The 23,981-nt window shown below is 43.9% G+C and overlaps 2 protein-coding genes across 6 annotated transcripts in view; both read right to left on the reverse strand.

Annotated features, from left to right (window-relative positions):
- CENPU (centromere protein U) overlaps positions 1–1,693 on the reverse strand; it is a 31,246-nt gene extending 29,553 nt beyond the window's left edge. The window contains exon 1 of one of the 2 annotated variants that reach the window (XM_075930297.1): positions 827–1,693. The gene's annotated coding sequence lies outside the window, so the exon portion shown is untranslated. The remainder of the gene's footprint in view (positions 1–826) is intronic. The other variant, XM_075930296.1, reaches the window with a different exon arrangement.
- A 4,707-nt stretch (positions 1,694–6,400) lies between these two features.
- Positions 6,401–23,981, reverse strand: part of ACSL1 (acyl-CoA synthetase long chain family member 1) — a 60,155-nt gene continuing 42,574 nt past the window's right edge. For all 4 annotated transcript variants that reach the window (XM_075930289.1, XM_075930290.1, XM_075930288.1 and 1 more), the window contains 9 exons: positions 22,540–22,674; positions 19,200–19,295; positions 14,704–14,776; positions 13,213–13,301; positions 12,595–12,711; positions 10,330–10,473; positions 8,389–8,490; positions 8,227–8,298; positions 6,401–8,000 (listed from right to left, as the gene is read on the reverse strand). In XM_075930289.1, the coding sequence (XP_075786404.1) occupies positions 7,860–8,000; positions 8,227–8,298; positions 8,389–8,490; positions 10,330–10,473; positions 12,595–12,711; positions 13,213–13,301; positions 14,704–14,776; positions 19,200–19,295; positions 22,540–22,674 (969 nt within the window). In that variant the 3' untranslated portion in view covers positions 6,401–7,859. The remainder of the gene's footprint in view (positions 8,001–8,226; positions 8,299–8,388; positions 8,491–10,329; positions 10,474–12,594; positions 12,712–13,212; positions 13,302–14,703; positions 14,777–19,199; positions 19,296–22,539; positions 22,675–23,981) is intronic.

The following is a 23,981-nucleotide window of genomic DNA, read 5'->3' on the forward strand; positions in this document are numbered from 1 at the left end:
CAGCCGACCGTGGGTTGTGTTGTGGCATTTCCCCAGAACCCAGGGTCAGCTGGGGACTCTGGAGCTGACACTGGGTTTGCAGAAATACTGTGCTGGGGCTTGGGATTACCTGGGGAGTCCCCAGCTGACACCGGCCTCCATGTGTGGCAATGCCGCACAACTTATCCCAGGATCAGCCCTGCAGGGTTGCCCCTTTGAACACTGCCTAGGGGTCATGATAGAATAAATGCTGACATTCAAAGAGCACATAAGAAAGTTGAAAAACAAAAACGAATTCCAGGAATTATAGTCTCTAGAAACTAACCAGCATAATATGGGAAGCTAACCCCAAAAAGCTCCAAGCTACCAATCTCACCCTGTGTTTCTCAGCTGTGGAGGAGCACTGTGCCCCTGTATGCTCACACTGGAGCCCCGCACACAAATCTAACAAAAAACGTAATCAATCCAGTAAGGTCATCACAGGTTACTTGAAACGGACTTGTCGCTACACGGCCTCGCAGGGCGGGCTCTAGCATGAGGCAGGATGCCCTCAGTAGAGGGAAACAAAACCCAGGTGCATGAGCCAAGACACCCAGGGGAGGGCTTGCAGCCTGGTTACAAGGCGGGGGACCGACCCCACACGCTACTGGGAAGACGGCGAGGCCGGGACGAACCTTGCGCCTCCCGCATGCAGCCGATAGGTGACACCGCCAGGCCACGGCTGGGGGTTGGGACAAACTGTGCTAATGTCCCAGCCGCAGCCTCAGATACCCCTCCCCCCCCCGCCTCCGGCTCCCACCCCCACGGGCTGCCCAAAGCCCCAACCCCCCTCTTACCCTCCACTCACCTTGCCCCGCCCCCCGGGCCGGTTAGCGAGGGAGCCGAGGGCAGGACACGCTCCAACCGCGAGCAGAACAGCCTCCCGCAGCCCCCGCCCGCGCTGCCTGCGTGGGGGAGGGGGAGAAAATAAACCGGCGCCGGGGATCGGCTCAGTAGTCGCGGTCAGGAACCGTGCGCGCGCTCGATCACGCGCCCAGGGAGCAGCTTCCCGCGACAATTCGAACGGCCGTGGCAGACTCGCCCATCATCCGTGTACTGGGGGGGGGGGGAGCGCACTCCAGCACTGGCGCTGCTCACAGCTTCGCCCCACAGAAGGAACCAGTTAACTGCCACCACTCTCGTGTGCGGTTAATCTCTATAGAAACGCCGCTGGTTAGTGTTCCCGGTGGTAGCCCCCTCGCCCGCAGCGTAAATGGTCTGATCCGCCCGCGGACTAGCGCCCTCCTGTGGTGCGGCGGTTTGCCTGAAACGCGGAGCTTCTGCCCACCCCCAAGGCCCTGACTGCGAACTACCGGCCGCGTTAGGCCGCCCCCTCCCGCGCCGCGAGGCTTGCGCTTCCACCGGGCTGGGAGCTGCCGCCTGCCCTCGCCGGGGCCGCAGAGGTTGGGCCACGCCCCCCAGTCGAGACATCAGTTGGCATGCGGGCCCTTTCTTTGTTCGCCCATAATGCCAGAAGCTGCCAGTGACGGAGCGCAAAAGAGGGTTACCAGGGACGTGCTTCTACTCGCAGCAGTTAAGGAGTGAGCCTGTCAGAAGCCTGGGGCGATGACCAGCCCACAGCTGCTTCAGGCGCACAGTCCTCGCCCATCATAATTACTGTAACATCCAGCTGTTTTACAAACTGCATGGTACCTTTAAACAGAGCTTCCACCGCAACTGGCGTTACACACTTCACTTCTGTGTTCTACAGCATAAGCTTGGAGAGCACTTTGGGGGAGAAATGGGAATTTAAACAATCCTCTGAAGCCTTTACTTGAACTGGTGGCAAGTTGCAGAGGAGTAGCTAACCTCTTCAGTTTCAGCAAAAACAATGAGATGAGAAGTCTAGCAGCACCTCAAAGGCTAAACAAGCTTATTTGTTGATACATCTGACAAAATAGGTTATAGCCCATAAAAGCTTATGGCCAAATAAGGTTAGTCTTTAAAGGTGCAAGAGGACTCCTTGTCTTTACTGAACTAGCATAAGAGATGAACTCAACTAGTCTCACAAAAGTAATCGATCCAGGAAACTACAAGCACAGGGATAAGTATAAATTGACCCTCTTTAATTCAGCACTTTTACTTAGCAAATCTGTGATCCAGCATGATTTTGGCTAGATGTTTACTTATGGGCATGGCCAAGTTTCTTAGAATCCCATACAATTTGTTTACAAGCTACCAGTCCTGGCTCTGTGTTTTAGGCTGTTATTTAGCTCTAATTCACCCCTAAATGTCTTCTAAAAGCCTAGTAAGCAATGGAAGTGTTGACAATGCAGCTAGACAGCATTAGCATCCCATAGTTTGGCAAATTCTCTGGTTTGGCACCGTCAGGTCCTGAGGATGCCAGATTAGAGAGGTTCAACCTATATAGATTGCTGGTCAGTTTGGTTGCCCATGTCGGAATAGTAAGCATCTTTGGAGCCCTGCATGGATACAAAATTTTGTATCTGCATCTGTAGATGCTGATATCCATAGCTTTTGCAGGGCTCTAATTATCCCCACTTACTGCAAACTAGTGCAAGTCATTACTCTTGCATCCAAAACTTTAAAAAAAGTGTCACTGAATGTAGTCATTTGCAAGGAAAATTGATCTTAAGAATTAGTATAGTCCAGGAAGCATGTGCTATGTGGTATTCTTTCACTGCTTGAAGCAGTCTGAAAAATTGCTGTCAAGAGGGAAGCCTGAAGCTTCGTATTTGTCTATCACCATTTTTAAGATTTTATGTTGACATTAAATCCAAATATAGTGCTGAATAGTGTTATTGCAGGTCTTCATGTTCTTGGAAAGGTGTGAAGGGCTGCACTTCTTTGTGGAGGACATGCAGGGTCTAGAAGGGTGGTTGGGTGCAGAAAGGTGCACAGGGTAAGGGACTGAGGTGCAGGAGACAGTGAGGTCTGAGAGGGTTGTGATGTGGGTCAGGCTTGGGGCATTGGGGCAAAGGGAGTATGAGTGTAGAAGGACTGTGGCCTATGGGAGGAGCTCTAGGAGAGGGTGCAAAGTGTGGGGGAAAAGGGAGTGCAGATTGCAGAGGGTTTGGGTGGTGACTTGGGGCAGGGGAACAGGGTGAAGGATCAGGGAGAGGGTATGTGTGTAGGAAAGGAGTGTGACTTGGGGGGAGATATATAGGAAGGGTACAGAAGCTGGGAGGGAGTTGTAATCTGGGGCAGGGTGCGCGTGCACACACAGTTTGGATAGTGAGCTGGGGGAAGGGAGCTGCAGTGCTAGATGCAGGATTTGGGTGGGAGGTGCCAGAGCATCTGCCACGCTGCAGAACCCCCCTCCCCCCCTGGGATAGGCTCTGTGCCTGCTGCAGCCTAGACTTCTCAAAAATTCATGCTGCTCCCTCACTGAAGCTCTCAGCTCTGGTGGGGGAAGGAAGAGAGATTTGCACTGCACTGTTGCCCAGCTCCTGTTAGCTAGCTGTTTCCAGCCAACAGGAGCTGTGGATTGGGCTGGGGGCATGGAAATGACCTGCAGCCTCCCCTCCTTCCAGTGGAGTAGCCCGGCTTCTGAAACAGCAGCTGCTGAGTGCCTGAGGATCCCGTGAGGGGCAGAGGTCCAAAGTCTGAATCCAGTGGCTTGTTGGGCTAGATCCAGCCTGCGACAGGTGGCTTGCCCACCCCAGGTAGGAAGACAAAGGACTATTTCCTCTTGTGAAAAAGGAGAATTATTCTACCATTCTATTTTTGTTCACAGCTCTACACTTCCCTTTTCCACATAAGGGAACAGCTATAAATGAAGGCAAAATTTGTTCTAAGTAGAACCTGGTTAATAAGCGTGCATCACTAACAAGATGTAGAGAAGAAAGCAATTCAATAGGCCACTGCACTTATAATTGCATTATTCAACAATCTTATCGAAGAAGGAAAGCACGGTTGCTGATTTAAAGTTATATATAAAAATGTAAAGTGAATGTAGAATACACTTGAAACATTTGTCCTTGTGTCTTAGCAACTAGCTCTTAGGCTGTTTGTTATAATAGCACACCATAGTTCTACTACTGAGATTTAGGCTAAAGCTACATTGGATATGCACATTAGCTAACTTAAGATAATGCTTTTAACTCAGGTTAGCAGTTCATCTCTAATACTTCCCCCTAGCCGTTCAAATTCAAACTTAACAGGCAGGCTGGAGTTGAATTTGTATTGCTAGCTTAAATTAAAAAGTACAGTTGCCATAGGTACACTGTTTTAACTTAAGAACACTTAGTTTGCACTCTACTGGAGTGTGGACAGAAGATGAGGATATTATTAATTTGCAACTCTGTACATCCATCCAGGAACTAAAGTGATGTAATCCAAGGCATATCCACCCTAGAATTATAAGATTTGCAGCTGGCCCATGGCAGCTGATTCAGATTTGGGCTAGGGTTCTGATTGATTGCACTGTTAAGTGTTTGGGCTCAGGCTGGAGTCTAGCCTATAGCCTAGAGTGAGGGGAAGGATCTAGAACTTGGATGCCATCAAAGCTGGAATCTCTACACTCCAGTCGAGCGGCCCCTAGGCTGAGACTGATATGTCTAGTTATGCTATACTACATACCCTTAAAAACTAGTCTTGACTACCATTGAGGGGCAAAATGATCATTTGTAGCAAACTGAATCAGTCAAGTCAGCACTTGATTTAAATCAGCAACCAGAACCAAGAAGCAAGATTGAACATTTTAATATTCATTGTGTAAGTGCCTTAAAAAGGGATATAATCCATATGCCCTCAGCAATCTCCATTAGATTGTATTCAGCTGCATTTTAATAATCACCAGCACGATAGTACAACAGCTTAAAAGCAACAAAATGGCACCTTCTCCAACAGTTCCCCACCTTCCTTTCAGTTTTCAAAGTTGACAAGATTTCACTGAGTCCTAAGTAGAAGATTTCAGTGTACTTAGGACTAGGAAGGGAACTCTTATTCCAGAGTTGCAAATGCCTTTAAAAATGCTCTGCTGCCAGCTTGTTCTTTATGCCAATGAAGCCATGGAAATCAAGCTAGCATTCTCTCCACTATAGTAGCATGCTCCAGGGCATGAGGTGGCCTGGGGCATATAGGTCCTGTGATTAGAGATCTATAGGTTTAAAAAGCCCACATGTACCTGGAACTATCAGAGTGGGTTCTAGAGTACAGATCTTATTCTACATACCATAACATTTCACTTAGACTGACCACTATGTTGTGTATCAGTTTCTGTATTGCTCTTCCAGAGTTTGTATTAGTCTAGGCTGAATGTTAGGAGGTGACCATTGCAAATGTTTGCCTTTAAGATTAATGGCTGCAGCCTGCTAGACCTAGATGAGGTGAGGCAGTTTTTCTATAACTGTTACCTGATTATTTAGTAGCACTTGGGAGTTGAAAGCAGATCTAGTAGAAAGGCTGGTATTTCTTCTGGACTGAAATTCAGGGCCTGCATGACAACTGATGTCACCCAGGCATTAAATGTCACTCACCTATTTGGGCCAGACTGGAAAAATGTGGACACAACAGTTAAGACTCTCATGGTCTTTCCAGTAGTATCATGTACATATTGCACCAGAGTGACAAGAGTTCTGTGGGAGTATACACTTAGATGGCAGCAGTTTCACCCTAACCATTTGGTTAACCACTCTACAAGAGAGCTACCAAGCCACTTATCTGCAGATGTGTTGATATAAAGTGGATGCCACATTGATCAAGTACCAAGGACAGCTATATGTCAATAAAGCACTGATACCTCATCTTCCATCTTTAGATAACTCACCAGATCAACTAGTTTCATCTCCATTCCACACCTAGGTTAGAAATCAGACTGACAATGGTCAAGGAGATGAGTCAACCTAAGATACCAAGAAAGTTGCAAGCCTCTCACTCAGATTCCAGAGGCTATATTTAAAGGTGTTATGAAGTAGGTCATAAAATAACACTTATGTCAAGCTTTAGTCCCATGGAGTTTTGACAAACCACAACTGCCAAAGGATTCCATTTAAGAATAGAATTACTCCGTATTCATGCCTCCAGACAACAGTTGCCAGCTATTTGCAAGAAAGTAGAGAGCAGAGAAGGAATTTGCAGAACTTTTGCGCTTCCTTTGAGAATGGAATCGGTCTATGTTGCTCAAGCAAGTAGGCTTAAGTTACAAAGTATGCTTTGTCTTATAGGCATATTAGCCAGGAGTCTACAGGCAGGTAGCAGTAGACAGACGTTATCCTTGAGCGTCTTAATTTTGTAGAGACAAAGTTTAAAACAACCAAAACTACTACTCTTTCTAGTATTTCAGAGAATGAAGATTCATTGCTTACTAAGCCATCCAAATGTTTACACATGTTCTGATAGATAGCCTGATTTCATGCTCTGTCAGCATGTTATTAGCTAGAATTTTCTTACCTTGGAAAAATAAGTCTTCCACTCAAGATGAAATGCAGAAATATTTATTTTGGTTTCCTTCATTGGTTTTGGAAATTATTTTGGTTTATAAAACATAAAAATAGCCAACACTAAGCAAACATTTGAACTCCCATGTAACAAGTTACTTGATATTTTAAGAGTACTGATTTGGATGTGTGCAATTAAGAATACACATTATGACATTATACTAACTAGTGCATTAATCACACATCTTAGTGCAAACCTTGTGCTTGTATTTTACATACATCCATGTTTCCAAAAACAGTAATGAATGCTACTAGTAAATGCTTATCTGTAACAAGGCTTAATTTGCCAATTTTCCAAATGAACACTGTACTAAGATCTATGTATTTTTATACTATGTGTGGGAATTTGTTGTTAGGAGAAAAGTCTAGTTCTCTCCTCTGCTAGCTTATCTGAGTACTTCCAATTGCTATAATTGGTGCTTGAGACAAAAATATATATAAAAATAAAAAATAAATCCTGCTTTCTGTTGCCACGCATTTCAGTCAAGGGACTCAATTGCTCACACATTAAAATCAGACAGCTGAGGGAGTATGACAGAAGATATTCCATGTTTAGAGCACCTGGCAGGTTAACAAAACAAAGCAAATTGAGTACAGTAGGGGCCTATTACAGGAGTCACTTGGCTAATGCAAGGTGTATGTTTACCTGGCCATTAACAGAAGCCAACCTCTTGAGTGGCTTCCTTCTTTAAACTTCAGTCTTGTTCCAAGGTTCCAGTTACACCACTAGGTCTGATGCTTGTGTTAAATAGTTTTTGCTATGTCAAATTAGTTGCATCCAGCTTACTAATGCAGAAGAATTAGACTAATTTAAAGAGCCAATATTGCATCATTCACCTCTTGCACAGGAGTATTCTCCTTTGATTGGTATTCAACACCTAGTTTACCCAAGAGTAAGCGTCTGGAGTTCTCTTCAAAATGGAGCACTGAAGGGTGTTCTCTTCAGAGCAGCATGGTCTGACCCAATTTTAGAGCTAATGCAAGAAGTAATGTTACCAGCTATAACATTTTATGTAATGAATAACTGTTTCGCCCGCAGTACAATACAGCCTCTCCAATATGCTAAATCCTTTGCTGGATACCTTGCAGCTGTCCATTCCAGACAGGAACATGCCGGCAACAAGAAAACCTTAATTCCCTGGTTAACAAAAAAGGTCACATTTTTGGCTGAGGAAGTCTTAAATAACTTAATCATAGTTACATTTACAGTTTAAGGCTAATTTTGGAAATTGTAGGTAACCATAAAAATGGTCTGCAACACAACTGGACAGTAAGGCAATGTTCCATTTTCTTCAATATTCCTATGGTAAGTACCCATTTGTGTACAAGTTAGTGTTTGCAGTTTCCTTCCCTATGTTTGCTGCAGTCAGATTACCAATATGAAGGCCAACCATAGATGCCGGATGTTTGCCATTCTCTTCAAATAATTTTTCCCCTCAGTTACAGCCTGATGTTAGTATAGAGTTCATCTATCTGTGACTGGAAGTATTTTTGTAGTTCTCGTCTTTTTGCCTTCAATGTTGGTGTCAATAAGCCATTTTCAATAGAAAACATCTCTGGGCTCAGGGCAATGCCTTTGACCTGGAAAATGAACAGCTATTAGCCTAGATTAGTTTTACTTTGAGTGCATCCCATAGCAGAAAGTGTTTGCAAAAAGTGACAGTAAGAATTTATCAGATCACTTAGAAGGATGAAGAATGTAGTTAGTTTCTGCAGTCAGATTATGCAGATCTGTTTAGAGAGCCAAGTAATGAGTGAAAGTTGTGCAATTGGAATTAACTCATGGGCTACAATGAGAGTTTCTCACCTGCTCAAATGATTTCAAACCAGATTCTTTTCCAACCTTCAACATGTCTTCCAGAATATGCTTTCTGATGTCCTACAACAATTAAAAATATATACCATATTACATTTTGTTAGCAAGAGAACTGAGACTAATGACTGGACTCTGCTCTTACAATATAGTTACCTTGTTTTTACATAGTTCTTCATATGAACCTTCAAATCCCTTTTTCTTGGCCCAGTTAGACAAAGTCTCTGCATCTGGTACTACAACAGCTATTAAGAAGGCCTTTAAAAAAAAAAGGGGGGGGGGCACACATTTGCTCACACACCAATTTACTGGAAGTCCTCCCCCGCCCCCAATGCTCCACTGATCATTTATCTGCATGTAGATTAACACTTTAATGTTAGCCATAATAACCTTTGCTTCCCAAAGTATTTGCAACATGTCAACATTTTATGTTCGCTATAACTTTTCATATCTCGCTTGCTACTTTTAGAAACTGGAGGCACTTCATGATGCCCTTAATGCAGGGTATCATGTTTGAAGGATACTGTTCAGATACCACATTTTAATTTGAAAAAAGTTACATTAAGAGTTAAATCTGAGTTAAATAGTCTATTTTCCCTTCACAGGGGGTTTGCAACCAAATTTGCATTTAATTAGTTCCCAAAAACCCAATAAACTTTGGATTCCAAATACCCCAAGGGAATCAACTTCCCTATAGGAAGAAGACTCCATGCAACTGCACACCTCTAGTTGTTGCCTACTACCTTTTCTATGGGTTCCAAGTTTGAGGTCACAAAACCTCATCTAACAAATCTTCACTGAACTATGTGGAGATGTAGACGTGTCCACTGCTTCAATGACCAAAACCTCCTCTGCTCAACCCCTCCAAATAGTTTCATAATTCCTGGAATTATTCCATGCCTATCACCTGTGGCGTACCTCATCCAGTACACTAAGGATTTGTCTCCATTACGCCATTGGATCAATGCTGAAGCAATCCACCAGCCATCGATTTATTGCATCCATCTCCGACCTTATCTACATTAGCCCCCCTCCCCCCCCCAAAATCGATTTAATCTACATACCTTCAGCTACATAAATAGCATAGCTGAAGTCTATGTACTTACCATGGAGTCTTTTGAGCAGTAAGCTTGGTAGGGACTGCTCTCATTAATTACAACTACTATTCTTGTCCTGGTGGAGTACCGAGTCAACGGGAGAGCACTAAGATTTATTGCATCTAAGGTAAGTGTTCACCCATTGACTCTGGTACCCCACCAGGAACAGCTGCAGTCATAGATTAGACAGACTGCAGCAGTTATTGGAACATTTAGGCCTTGTCCACACTAAGACTTACTGTATTCCCAAATGAGCTCACAGAAAAATTAAAGACAAAAATTAGCGGTAGGTGAACATTTTTCACAAAATGATCACTGTATGTGACCTCTCAGATCTCATCCTCAAAGACAACCTGCACAACACCTTCAAAAGATGAACCTGAGAGCTTAAATTCCTAACTTGGCTAGACATTCAGTCCTTGAATTTTAAAGGCATGGATTTATGGCTTATAAACAAACAATCTATAACCCACTCTCTGCCATGATCATGACGGGTGGGTTTAATCAGACGCCTCACATCAAATGGTCCCTGGAAATTCAGCTACTCATGATAACCAATCTGTTCCACTTTGTACTGAGCTATAATACTCAGTACATTTCCTAGACCTGAAGAGCGCCATATAAGCTTGAAAGACTCTCACCAACACAAGCTGTTACAATAAAAAGCTATTGCCTCACCCACCTTGTCTAGCAGATCTGGAAAAGTAGTTACAATTTGATTGTAAATTCAATGTTAATGCCTAAATGTGGCAAGATTATTCAACCCCGTGTCAGTTTAAGGTGGGAGATTGCACCCATAACCAGGGCTCAACAAATCGCTATATCTACCTGCCCGTGGCAAGTAGATTTCAGCCGGTTGCCCCATTCACCAGCACTGCACACATGCGCAGTGCAGGTCTGGCGCATGCACATTGGGGGCTGGCGAGTAGATCTTGCCACAGTTCATCAAGCCCTGCTGATAACCATACCTAGCATTTGCATCTAGTTGAAGGATACCTACCTGCAAGCTTTCTCCATACACAAACACCTGAGCAACAGGTTCACTTCTCATATAAACATTTTCTATTTTCTCTGGTGCTATGTACTCTCCCTGTGCGAGTTTGAATATGTGCTTTTTCCGGTCGACGATCTTTAAGGTACCATTCTGTGGGTTAAGAATTTTCTCTTAATACAAGGCAGGCATTTTTAGGAGCCACTACTACAAGTTTTATGTAACACCACTGCAGATTAAATGCTCACAGAAACCTCAGTGACCTGGTCCCCACATAAAGAAAAAGAGTAAGCCTCAAGATATGCCCTCCCCCCTCCCACCTGAGAAGCAGGGCAGGGAGGGAGAGAGGGAAGGGGAAAAAAAAACAAAAAAAAAAACACTCCCTTCAACCTCAAAGCCCATGGGGAGTGGGCAGGACATAGGGTACTGACAGCTTCGGGGGGGGGGGGTTGGGGTGGGCAGGGGCACAAGTGGCTCTATTGGAAACTGTTCTGAAAAAGCAGACATGTTCCTTGGACATAGCAGAGCTTTTCCAGGATACCACCAATATCCCAGAAAAGCTTTGCAGTCTAGACATAGCCTGTGTTGCAGGGAGGTGCTCCCTGCAGGCACCGCCCTCTGCTGCTCCCACTGGCCAGGAACTGCAGCCAATGGAAATAGCAGGGGGCAGTGCCTGAAGCAAATACATCCCTGCAACAGAGCCACTTCCTTCCCCTCCCAGGCAGAGCCTGTTACCCAAATCCGGCCTTCAGCTTGCCTTGATCAGGCCCACAAAGCTCTGGGCTACTCTTCCCTTCCCCAGCAGGGAGCTAGTGCTGGCAGTTCAGCCACAGCCCCCTTCTTGCATGGCTGGACTGCCAGCTTGTGCTGCTGGAGGAGGAGGAGGAGGAGGAAAGCCCCAAGCTCACAAGCTTCGATCAAGGCGAAGTTGTGGGCCAGATACAGCCTGCAGGCCATAGATTCCCCACCCCTGATCTAGAGGAGCAGCAAAAAGAAAGCGCAAAGTATCATTTATCCCTGCACATTTATGCATAGCCTAGAACAGCTTTGAAAACTGACAGCATGCTACAGACATGCTTTTAGTTTCTCTTCACGCTTATGTTTGATGGTCAGTGTTTTCATCTAAGAAAAGACTCAAACTTTTCTTAATAGCTGCAAGAGGTCTCTTAAAATAAGGGCAGAAAGTGATTTTGAATTTCTGAGCCATAGCATTGAACATACAGACTCACGAGAAATGCATATACAACATTTGGACCGATGGTACTCAATGCAACAATTCCCATAATTCAAAGTACCAGTCTCTCAACATTGGAATAAATGAAGGTATTCCTCAAAGCATTCTGATATTTGATGAAGCATCTTCAACAGCATCACAGTGTGCAGACTAAGATACTGCTACTTTTTCCATCTTTTGTTAGTACAAGAGTGGTTAGTACTTTGTAGGAATGTTAAATAAAGGTTTAAGAAAGTAGCCATGTAACTGTTGAGAGTCCTAGGAGTTACAAGGTTAACTGTTTTTGCCTGGGTGAAACCAGGGACAGAAGGATGGTGGAGTGCTCCAGTGGTTCCCTGGGAGCCATCTACCACTCCACACTATGGGCTCCGATAATGCAGAACCTGCAACATAGGGCAGCAACCAGCTTCCTGGGAGCTGGCTTATGCAAACTGGCTCCCAGATGTTGGCCCTACTCCTGGGGAGCCAGCTGCACTGCAGGCTCTACAGTATAAACTTTATACTGTAGAGCCTGCAATGTGGGGTGGCAGACAGCTCCCTTGAAACCAGCACATGCCAGCAGAAGACTTTAACCATAACAGAAACAGATAAGCTCATGCTAATTGGTTAAATGGTTAAACTGTTGCATCTGCAATGCTTTGCGCCAGTTTCAAACTTCATTTATAGTCCTTTGCAACAGGGATGTAAAATCCCACGTAATTGGTTTGTTGATTAGAAGGGGCAACTCTCCAGCCTGGCTGGAGTGCCTCCCCCTTGCCTCCCTCCCCCCCAGCCACAGGCAGGGGATGCTCTATTGTCCCAGTCAGAGCAGCCCCTGTCCATGGTGGCTCTTCCCCCTACAGGAGAGGATGCTGGAGTGCCATCAGTTAACCTTAACCAGTAAGCCTCACCTGTTAAATGGTTAAACCCTCACATCCCTACTTTTACAAAACGTGAACTGAGACTCAACCCTAAGGAAAGTCTCTTCAGCATCTCAACCATTGACTAACAGATGCAGTTCACTTTTCTAAACCATGTTTAAGCAACACAAGCTGACTTACTGGTAGCCATTTTCCAATATCACCTGTGTGGAGCCAACCATCTCTATCTAGAACTTCAGCAGTTTTCGCTGGATCCTTCAGGTAGCCTTGAAATACATTTGACCCTTTCACACATACCTGAAATGAGTTTGTTAATTAACTTTCATGTGCAATAAAAAAAAATATATCACTACATGTTATGTGGAGAAAAAACCCAACTTGTTTCCCCATTTGTCTGTAGAAGCATCAAAATGGAATAAGTTTCTAAATAGCTACAAAATGTCAGCCCAGCTGAATTCTCTATTACACAGATTTTAATAGAATAGTTAAACAATAGCAAATAATTGTTTATATGCAACTGCTTAAACGTACAACTACTGTCAATTTAACCTGCTCCAGTGTCATTGAGGCAGGATGACTTAAGATCCCTGGTAGAGGCCCATCTGTTTGTGCAGCTGATAGTCAAACTCCTCCAATCAGAAATAGATTAGGAGAGCTACTTTGGTCAAGCACCCACTAATCTCTGCAACTTCAAAAACAAGTCTATTTGATTTTAGCTCACCAGATGGCTAGAGATTGCACAAGAACCCTCTGCAAATCCCTTTAGAAGTCTTTTATAGTCCCTTAAATGTTACTCACCTCACCCTCTCCTTTGACAGCAAAGTAATGCATTTCTTCTACATCAACAAGCTTTAAGAGACTGCAAGGCATTGGTGCTCCAACATGACCTTTAATAGAATAAATAGTGCATTTATGTTCAGGTTGCTTACCAGAGCTTTTCAAGTTTACAGTTTCACGAGTAAGTAGTCTCCTAAGTAAGAAGCTGGCTTTCCAGCCACTGGCTCATACACTGCTAAACAGCACCATTTTAGTAAAAGGAGTCTGTAAGTCTTAGGGTACGTCTAGACTACCGCGTTTTGTCGACGGAAGTTTTGTCGACAGATACTGTCGACAAAACTTCCGTCGACAAAGAGCGTCCAGACACATTGAGTTCTGTCGACAAAGCAAGCTGCTTTGTCGACAGAACTCCGTAGTCTGGACGCAGTGTTACAGGCAATAACACCTTCTGTCGACAGAGTTCTGTCGACAGAAGGTGTTATGCCTCGTAAAATGAGGTATACCAGCGTCGACAAAACTGCTGAGTTCTGTCGACGTTATGTCGACAGAACTCAGCGGCAGCGTAGACACTGGTATAGTTTTGTCGACAAAAGTCCACTTTTGTCAACAAAACTAGGTAGTCTAGACACACCCTTAGATCTGACCAACTTGATTTGCCTAGCATTGCATTAAGGCCAACTTTCCTTCCTGCAGCGCCTCACTGGCTAACAATATACATAGACTTGCCTGAAAAAATCAAATTTAGGAGCAGAGGTAAAGAAAGGGTGTGTGTCAGAAAATATTCCAAGAAAAGTGCCTAATTTGTCACTGGATATCCACAGAAGTATCATTACCACTAAGCAGTAGTTTGAAGTTTTGTTTTTCAAAGAATAGTCTGAAACTGCATGACTTCACAGTGAAAACCAATTGAGACTTCTGACTAAAATGAACCAGACCAGATTAAGATACTACAGACTTATGTTCCATTGGGACATGACCGGTTACATCATTTCATTAACATATCCAGAGTTTTCCCCACAGGAAATGTAGAATGCTCCATTCAGAAGCAGGATACTTTGACGTTTGAGCTGCTATAATTCACATTTAAGGCTATTTGGTTTAGTTCACCAGATGGCTAGAGACTAATTACATAAGAGAACAGGAGAAATTCTTGTATGCTTTAAGAGAAACAAATATTGTACCAGTGTTTAATGACTGTTTGTAGACAGCTGATCCAAGTTCCCTGGACATCTAGTTCCTATAGGAAACTAGACAATATTAGGTTCCATGTTTCAAATTCCCCTAAAGCCACAGGAAAGAGTCACGTTTCAGCTTTGTAACATTCATATCTATTTATAAATGGCTTGCGTCAAGTGACTACTTCAAGCAACCCTTTACTAAACTGCACTTGAGAAAATTCAAGTAGTCTAATACAGTACTTCAGGGACAATTTAGGAAGACAATAAGTGAAGTCTATAAAGGAAATATTCAACTAACTTAGTCATCTGAAAAGAAGATTAAAAGAAGCCATACCAGCTGTCCAGTCACCAGCCATTGTCAGGGAGCAGCCAGCTGTGCATTCAGTTTGTCCATAGCCTTCGTAGAACTATTCAATTGAAACAAAAATAACTTGAACAAGGGACCTTGATATCTTGTCATTTGTGTTTCAGTATTGAAGTAAAAAAGAGAAATGTAATTTGTTCTTCAGTTCAGCTTTGAGTTGTGCAACTTAAGTATTCTAGAAAGGCAAGCTGCCAAATTAAATATACCAGCTGAAACCATCTACTAAAATAGGATTTCAAAATTCTTTAAAGTTTGAAGCATCACAAGTGAGTGTGGGGGGGGGGGGGGGAGAAGGGGAGTACCTGAACACACACTCAACATGATCACAGCATATCATACTTTGCACGTGTTGGATCTCTTCAGAGGTGCATTACAACCTCTCCCACCAAAAAGCAATTCTTGTATTTAAACTATATATTATGTAAAGTAACTATTTAAAAAGTTAGGAAAAAAAGCATTGCTAGCCATCTTGTGTAGGCTTTGTAACACTGGTCAAGTTACAGCCAAAACAGTTTTCAAAATGAACCAACCATGGCAGAAATGGCAGTTACTTCCCTATAACTGGAGGTTCATCCAGATGTTTGGTCTCTATTTGTATTCTGTATAGTGCAGCTATGGAGCACATATACTGAAGAACCTACAGTTCAAGTGCTAGTTCCTGTATATATTCCATACACAGATGCAATGTTGTTAGAAGGGGGATGAATGTGTTGTCAGCTGCCAGCAGATATGCATTCTGGCCTCCCATGGAATCCATGTGCCCGTCCATATGGATTACTCATCTTGTGAAGGATGCAACCTCTGCTCTTCTCCCTCTGAAGTGTACAGGAGCCACCCACAGCTCTTGTACATTTCAAAGGGAGACACAGCGGGAACCCGTGCCAGCAGGGAGCAAAGCAGTCCCCACTGGCACGGGTTCCCCTCTTTGCCTCTTCCTTTGAAATTGTACGAGGAGTCACAGGTGGCTCTTGTCCATTCCAAAGGGAGAGGAGCAGCAGCGGGACTGGCATGAGCAGGACTGTTTAAATCCCCGCTCATACCATTTCCCCTCTGCCCCCTCCCCCCATGGAGACAGTGCTGGGGAGTAACTGGTTTTTAAACTGGTTGCCCAGCACCAGCTCTTGCTCTCCCCCACCTTGTTGTGTCTCTCTCTCTGATAGGGGAAGCAAGGGGAGGAGGAAGCGACTAGTCAAGTTCTTGACTACCTGGTAAGCAAATGCTTATCGGGTAGTCCACTACATCTATACCATGAATCTAATAAGTGTTCTGGGAGAGCAGTAAGTAGCCACATGAAAGCAAACCTTTTGCAGCCTGTGTGAGAAAACCAATGTGTTCTCTTCCAGGAGCAAATACTAATGTTTTGATTTGCAACTAAAAGTATCTCATTGATATAGGATTTAGAAGTGGTCTTCAGATTCATTTTCTCATGGATCTTTGAGGAGTAACAAGCCCTTCCATTGGTATTGCGGTGGCATTTCCTCTATGGGCCCCTCTTTGGGTCATTCACCTTCCTATAAAGGATGTCCTCATGCAAGTGGCCCTCCCTCCCCCCCTCAGGAAGGGAGTGGTGAGATCTCAATTATGTAACCCATTCTGTGCAATGTAAAGCAGCCAAATGTTTGTGAGCAATGTGACATGGCATCAATATGTATACAGTCCATAAGCTTGGACAAAAAAAATAAATCCTTTGATGGCAGATGGGACTGGGCAGTGGCTGTAGAGATGGAGGAAACTGCATAAATGGGTCTTTGAATCTTTGGTTGTTTGTGGGGCAATTTAAGCACTTTGGCAATAAAATGCCTGGAACCATGGGGTGTGGTAGGAAGGAGGGAAGATGTCTGGGGCTGTCTTTTGCTTATGGTGCTCCCTTTAAAGGTGGGGCCCAGAGAGCATAGGGCAGAGGGTGAAGGAGGAGATAAACTGACTGGTTCACTCTAATGAATTAATCTTTGGTATTCTGGACCTTCTGGGGAACCCCAAAGAGTGAAGCCATGATTCACACCCAGTGACTGCATCTAAAACCATCACCAAAACTGTAAAATCAGTTATATCCACTGCTGCTTCAAATTCTTAAACACCAACCAATGCAGACTTGCACCAAGCCCTACCTTCCTGAAAAGTTTCCAAAAAAAAAAAAAAACCCCACAGCTAAACACCTACTACTTAGCAACTAAATTGAAGAGACTAGCTGATAGCGCCACCTGACTCTTGGGGTGGAGGGCATTAGCAAGGCTTGCCAAACCATGGTGAGCCCTGCTCGCCAGCTGCGCTGTCCAGCGATCTGCGCATGCGCAGATCGCCCGAACCCGGCTCTTCCAGGTTGCAAAGCCCTGGGTATTAGTCTTGGTGCTATATCATGGGCCTCTACACATGTTTGCACTACTAAGTAATTGAACACTGGGTGGGAAAAGAACTCCATCCCTTACAGCTGCTATGGGGCTCTCTCTCTCCCCTTCCCCCCCAGTCTTTTAAAGATAGGGGTACAAGAGGCAGGGATATGCCAGAGACCCAAGGATTCTAAAATGGCTTAACTGACTGGGAGGAACTCTACTAGGGCCACAGGGTTATAGAATGTCCAATAGGGTATGCCATGCGCCAAGAATTGGCCAAACTCCACATACGACCTATTAACAGCTCTTGACATGAGTGTGGGGTCATCAGGCAGGGTAGGAAATGATAAATCAACTGTATCAGGTGAGGACATCCATCAGCACTGGTGGATCCAGTGTGACTTCGGAACTGACAAGAATCAACTGCTATTGGCTGGGAGAGGAAGATAGGAGAGATTCTTGTAAGAAATGACCTTGATCTGTTCATGAGCCCCAAGGAGTCCAGTAAGGCCAATATGAAGGATTAATCAGCTAACCTTCATCTCCAAGGCATATGGTACCCAAGGTCCCTGAGTAGACTGAGGATGCTCCAAGAAACTCTATTAGGTATTGCCCCCTAGTAAAGACTAGGATCAAGAGTTGGATTCACTTAGTAGTGAAGTAGGCTCCTATTCCACAATTGGAAGCGTGCGCTGATTTACTGACACAGTAGGGCAAGATCCTCTTCTTCTCAAAGAGGTTTCTTATGTTAAAGTGTTCTTGTGTTGAGGAGAACCAGCCCAGATGAACAGGGGACTGAGGATAGGACAGAACGAAAACATTCTTTGGTGAGGTAAAGTTTTCAGTTTTTCCTGGACTAATGAACACTTCTTGCCTCAAATCTCTGGTCTAAGGTGCAACAGAGTTCAATGTGCTCTGTGTGAGAAACAATAACCATCAGTTGAGCAAATCTGATTTGACAAAGTTTGGATTCAGACATTTTTCCTGAAGAAAGTTGCTTACTCCAATGAAATTATTTAGGAGGAGTAAAAATAGGTGTGTGATTCCCTCATCCCATAATAATTCTCAACAGCACAGGAGTAGTAGTGGTACAGATTCACTAATTTTAAGAGGCCCTGAAGGGTTTGGTCATGAGCAGGGCTCAAATACAATCTACTTGCCTGTGGCACTATACTCCTACCATATTGGCAAATGTGATTGTACACTACTTGAGATTCCAAGACCAGAAGGAACCATGTGGTCATTAGTATAGCACATGCCACAGCACAGCCCCAACTCTCCTACAACACTACTTTAGGAAAAAATAATCTAGTCTTGATTTAAAAAGTTGTCAGTGTGAATCCTCAACAACCTTTGAAGTTGTTCCAACTGTTACCAATTGTTAAAAAATTCTTTATTTCCAGCCCAAATTTGTCTAGCTTCAACTTCTAGCTACTGGATCGTGTTAACCCTCCTTTTCCTAAGCATAAGACTCAGTTATTTCTAGTGCCAAATATACAGAGGTAAAACTTATTTTGACTTACAGTTCTCTAAGGGTGCAGGGTTTGTGTGTTAAATGGCCAGCCTTTTCAATATCCCCATTTAACAGGGAACATTTTGGCCTCAATGACATTAGTTACTTAGATCCAACTGACATGTTTAAGGGTTGTTAGAGTATACCTCAGTTACAAGGAAATCCACCCAGAATTTTAGATTCAAGTACTATCCTTTAGGATGTGGAAAACGGTCATATTTGCTATGGAGTAGAGAGAAAAAACCCCATGGAATCTCAGGTTACCATTGGCATGTCTTTTCAGAGTACAAAGATACTTTAAGGATGCTAAGGATACAGGACACCAGAGAAAGTAGTTGGATTATCAGAGAGCTCTAGTGATAATCTCAAATTGTGAATTCCGAGATGTGTAGTTTAGAAGATCTTTCTTCCTCAGCTTTCATGTACAATTCCAAAAACATTAGGCATTACTCAGTACTCCATTACTAGACTACTGATTAGAGCAAATTGAGCAAAACAGCGTCATTTTTAGGGCTCTCATTGCAAGCTCCTAATGAGTACATTTCCAGCCACCATTTACAACTCTATACACTATGCAGACATGTATTTATGCATGCAATCTAGTCTCTGAAACCTGAACTCACCTGACAACCAAGAGCTGCTCTTAGGAAGGTCAACACAGTTGCAGACACAGGAGCTGCTCCAGTGATCATTAGTCTTACTCTTCCTCCCAGACTTGCCTAAAGAGACAGACAAGGTATTTTGGGCAGTAATAGCATTTTAGTGAGAGATTATCAGAAGTCCTCCTCCTCTGTGCCCCCTCCCCCCCCCCCCCAAGAAAGACTTAAGAGAAACCAGTGCTGGGCACTCATGTATAGTTTGAAAAAAAGACATCCTCTTCAGAAGGAAGAGCTAACTTTTGACATGCTTCATCCTCATACACTAAACTCAATTTGCAGTCATTACCCACAAAGTCCATACTAAGACTCAACTAAGTCTGGAGGTGTGCCTAACAGTGAATACAAGCAGAGAGAGGGTAAGTTTAGAAGATAGGATACACAAAGAACAAGTTAAAAATCACTTAGGAAAGTTAGATGTCAGCAAGTCACCAGGTCCTGATGAAATGCATCCCAGGATACTCAAGGAGCTGATAGAGGAGGTATCTGAGCCTTTAGCTATGATCTTTGAAAAATCATGGAAGACAGGGGAGATTCCAGAAGACTGGAAAAGGGCAAATATTGTGCCCATCTATAAAAAGGGGAAGAACAACCACCCAGGAAACTACAGACCGGTCAGTTTAACGTCTGTCCCAGGGAAGATAATGGAGCAGGTAATTAAGGAAATCATATGCAAACACTTGGAAAGTAATAAAGTGATAGGGAATAGCCAGCATGGGTTTGTGAAGAACAAGTCATGCCAAACTAATCTGATAGCTTTCTTTGATAGGATAACGAGCCTTGTGGATAAGGGAGAAGCGGTGGATGTCATATACCTAGACTTTAGTAAGGCATTTGATACGGTCTCGCATGATATTCTTATTGATAAACTAGGCAAATATAACTTAGATATGCACCCACCTTATTGTGGCCCTAATTGGCTGGATAACTGTAGTCAGAGAGTTGTTGTTAATGGTGCTAAATCCTGCTGGAAAGGGATAACAAGTGGAGTTCCGCAAGGGTCTGTTTTGGGACCCGTACTGTTCAATATCTTCATCAATGATGTAGATATTGGGATAGAGAGTACGCTTATTAAGTTTGCAGATGATACCAAACTGGGTGGGGTTGCGACTTCTTTGGAGGATAGGGACAATTCAAAATGACCTTAGCAAGTTAGAGAAATGGTCAGAGGTAAATAGGATGAGGTTTAATAAAGAGAAATGCAAAGTGCTCCACTTAGGAAGGAACAATCAGTTCCATACATACAAGATGGGAAGCGACTGTCTAGGAAGGAGCATTGCGGAAAGGGATCTAGGGGTCATAGTGGACCACAAGTTGAATATGAGTCAACAGTATGATGCTGTTGCAAAAAAAGCAAATATGATTCTAGGTTGTATCAACAGGTGTGTTGTAAGCAAAACTCGTGAAGTCATTCTGCTACTCTACTCTGCACTAGTTAGGCCTCAGCTGGAGTACTGTGTCCAGTTCTATGCGCCACATTTCAAGAAAGATGTGGAGAAATTGGAAAGGGTACAGAGAAGAGCGACAAGAATGATTAAAGGTTTAGAGAACATGACCTATGAAGCCAGGCTTCATGAACTGGGCTTGTTTAGTTTGGAAAAAAGAAGATTAAGGGGGGACATGATAGCGGTTTTCAAATATCTAAAAGGGTGTCACAAGGAGGAAGGAGAAAATTTGTTCCTCTTGGTTTCTGAGGACAGGGCAAGGAGTAATGGGCTTAAAGTGCAGCAAGGGAGGTTTAGATTGGACATTAGGAAAAAATTCCTAACTGTCATGGTGGTCAAATATGGAATAAGTTGCCAAGGGAGGTGGTGGAATCTCCCCCTCTGGAGATATTTAAGAACAGGTTAGATAGACATCTGTCAGGGATGGTGTAGACAGAGCTTGGTCCTGCCTTGAGGGCAGGGGGCTGGACTCGATGACCTCTCAAGGTCCCTTCCAGTCCTATGATTCTATAATAGAATCCTAGAACTGAAAGGGACCTCAAGGGATCAAATCCAGCCACTGTCCTCACAGCAGGAACAAACACCATCTAGATTATCCCAGATGGCGGTCCATCCAACCTGCTCTTAAGTATATCCACTGATGGAGACTCCACAAACTCTAGGCAATTTATTCCAGTGTTTAATCATCCTGACAGGAAGTTTTTTCCAATGTCCAACCTAAACCTCCCTTGCTGCAATTTAAGCCTATTGCTTCTGTCCGATCAGAGACCAAAGAGAATAATTTGTCTCCCTCATCCTTGTAACACTTTTAGATACTTGAAACTGCTATCATGTCCTCTTTCAGTCTTCACTTTTCTAAACTAAACAAGCCCAATTCTTTCAGTCTTTCATAGGTCATGTTTTCTAGACCTTTAATTATTTTTGTTGCTCTTTCTGGACCCTCCCCAATTTTGCCACATTTTTCTTGAAGTATGACACCCAGAACTGGACAATACTCCAATTGAGTCCTAATCAGTGCAGAGTAAAGCCAAAGAATTACTTTTCATGTTTTGCTCAAAACACTCCTGTTAATGTATCCCAGAATCACGTTTGTTTCTGCAACAGTGTCACACTGACTCTTTAGCTTGTGGTCCACTATGACCGTTAGATCCCTTTCTGCAATATTCCTTCCTAGACAGTCACTTCTCATTCCGTAAGTGTGAAAGCTATAAGCATACCGAGCCCTAAGCCATGCCCCTTCCATGGAACTTGGTTTTGCAGTAGAGAGGGTGTCAAACTATTCTCGTTAGCCAGATAACATCAATGTTACAGTACAGAGAGGAGCAGTCAGTGGTACAGGTAATCTAAGGTTAAAAAGTGAACCTTCAATACCCCAAGCAAACTGCTTCCTTGGATTTTCACAAAGCCATGAGTTTTGACTTGCCAAGTCATCCTTGATCCACACTAACAGGACTCACAGCTAAATCCCTCACATCGTTTTGAGTGATTATAGTCTGACACCTACAGCTCAGTTACTAGAAAGTGCTTTGAATAGAGTGACATCAAGGTCACTAGATGCATCAGATATTTTAAGGTGTTAAGCACCCAGGTAGGAAGTTTCCAGGCTTTCCAAAGTGCATGGAACAGATTTAGAGAAAGGATAGTCTAGTGAGATTATTGAAAATTTAAGGCCTTTGTATAGTACATAGCTATTGACATCCAGTATAGAGAAGAGAAAGTTTACGCAGATATTCTGTGCTATAAGTTTGCCTGTCTGAAGCAGGATTTTTATTTTTTATATTAGGACTAGTAAGGAGTAATCCGCCAAATATTTATAACGAGATTTTTTTTAAATATATGAGCAGAGACAGTGTGAAGCATACCTGTATTTTGTGGAAGATCAGTTTATCCCACAGACTATTCTTTCTAATTATGCCACTTTTAAGCTCTGCTTCTTTCCTCTTGGAAGCAAAGTCCAGGATCCATCTTTTCAGTGAAGTATTGGCTTGTCCGAAGATCTAATATGAAGGAGTTAAATCATGTAATTAGAAAGTTTATAGGACAGCATTCATTCTTACGGCAAAGCCTATAGAAAGTCATTCTCGCCTCGCCCCCCCCCCTCCCCCCACAAGAGTTAAATTTCTCTCAGGAGCCTTTACAGAAGGGGTGGCAATAACTTTTGATGGGGGGGGGGGGGAGCACTCCAAGAATTTGGAAAATAGTCCAGGGCAGCACTCTTCCATATTAATGGAGGACGTGCAGGTTCTGGGTTGGAAGTTGGGTGCAAGAAGCAGTGTGGGGTCTGGGAGAGACTTTGGGTGAAGGAGGAGGTTGCAATCTGGAGCAGGGGACTGAGGTGCAGGGTCTAGAAGAAGGTCTGGGGTGCCAGAGACAGGCTCTGGCTAGGAGGTTTACCTGAGTGACTCCCAGCCAGCAGCCCAGCATGTTTGTCAAGCAGGCTCCCTGCCTGTCTAGCCATGGCAGGGACCACATGGCTCTCAATAGCTATGAGCCTGAGGGGGAAGAGATTCTGCATGCTCCAAAACAAGCAGCTCCCATTGGCTGGAAACAAAAGCCTCCTCCCAGGCTTGTAGCTGTTCAAAGACAAACAGCACCCAACAGCCTTCTCTGAGCAGCATGCTGGGGAGGAGGGGGCTGGGGGGTTAGAAGACAGGGAGATGGGTTGCAGGGAGCCTCACTGACACTCCCTGCTGTGTCTGTGGGCTGAATCCAGCCCATGGGACATACTTTGCCCAGCCCTGCTTTTCAGAGAAGTAGCTTATCCCAGATGAGAAGCTTAAAATACAGAAGCTCAGAGCCTGTCTACAGGACTATTTAAGGTCATAGTAAGCTCAGGTTTAAGTCTACCTTGCACTAGGCTAATTTGTGCTAAGTTTTCACATGGATTCTTGACAAACTGACAGTTCTTTAGTGTTGATCTACCCTGCTTTGAAACAATGGTGAATCAGAATACATTGAAGAGCTGCTGGTTCATGCTATCATCAGCCACATTAACATTTTGCACACATCAGGCTAAGATGGAAGAGATTTACTCCTGACCCTGCCATGACTTCAGTGTTTGTGAAGCTAAGCCTCAAGTGACTTGAGGCCACACAGATTGTACACCTCTGCTAGTGACTAGAACCCAGGTCGGACTCAGTTCAGTCTCCACCAGAACATTCTGCCTCTAAGGAGATCTAGCAAGCAAAGTGTTAACTATACAGGTTCAATCCTTAGACCAGGGTGGGGAGCCTCAGGCCTGGGGGCCGGCTTCCCTGGATTCCCCCCCCCGCCCAGGATTGGGGAACTTGTGCTAGTGCTCCAG

This window comes from Pelodiscus sinensis, chromosome 5, assembly GCF_049634645.1.
Source record: "Pelodiscus sinensis isolate JC-2024 chromosome 5, ASM4963464v1, whole genome shotgun sequence".
Taxonomy (NCBI): Eukaryota; Metazoa; Chordata; order Testudines; family Trionychidae; genus Pelodiscus; species Pelodiscus sinensis.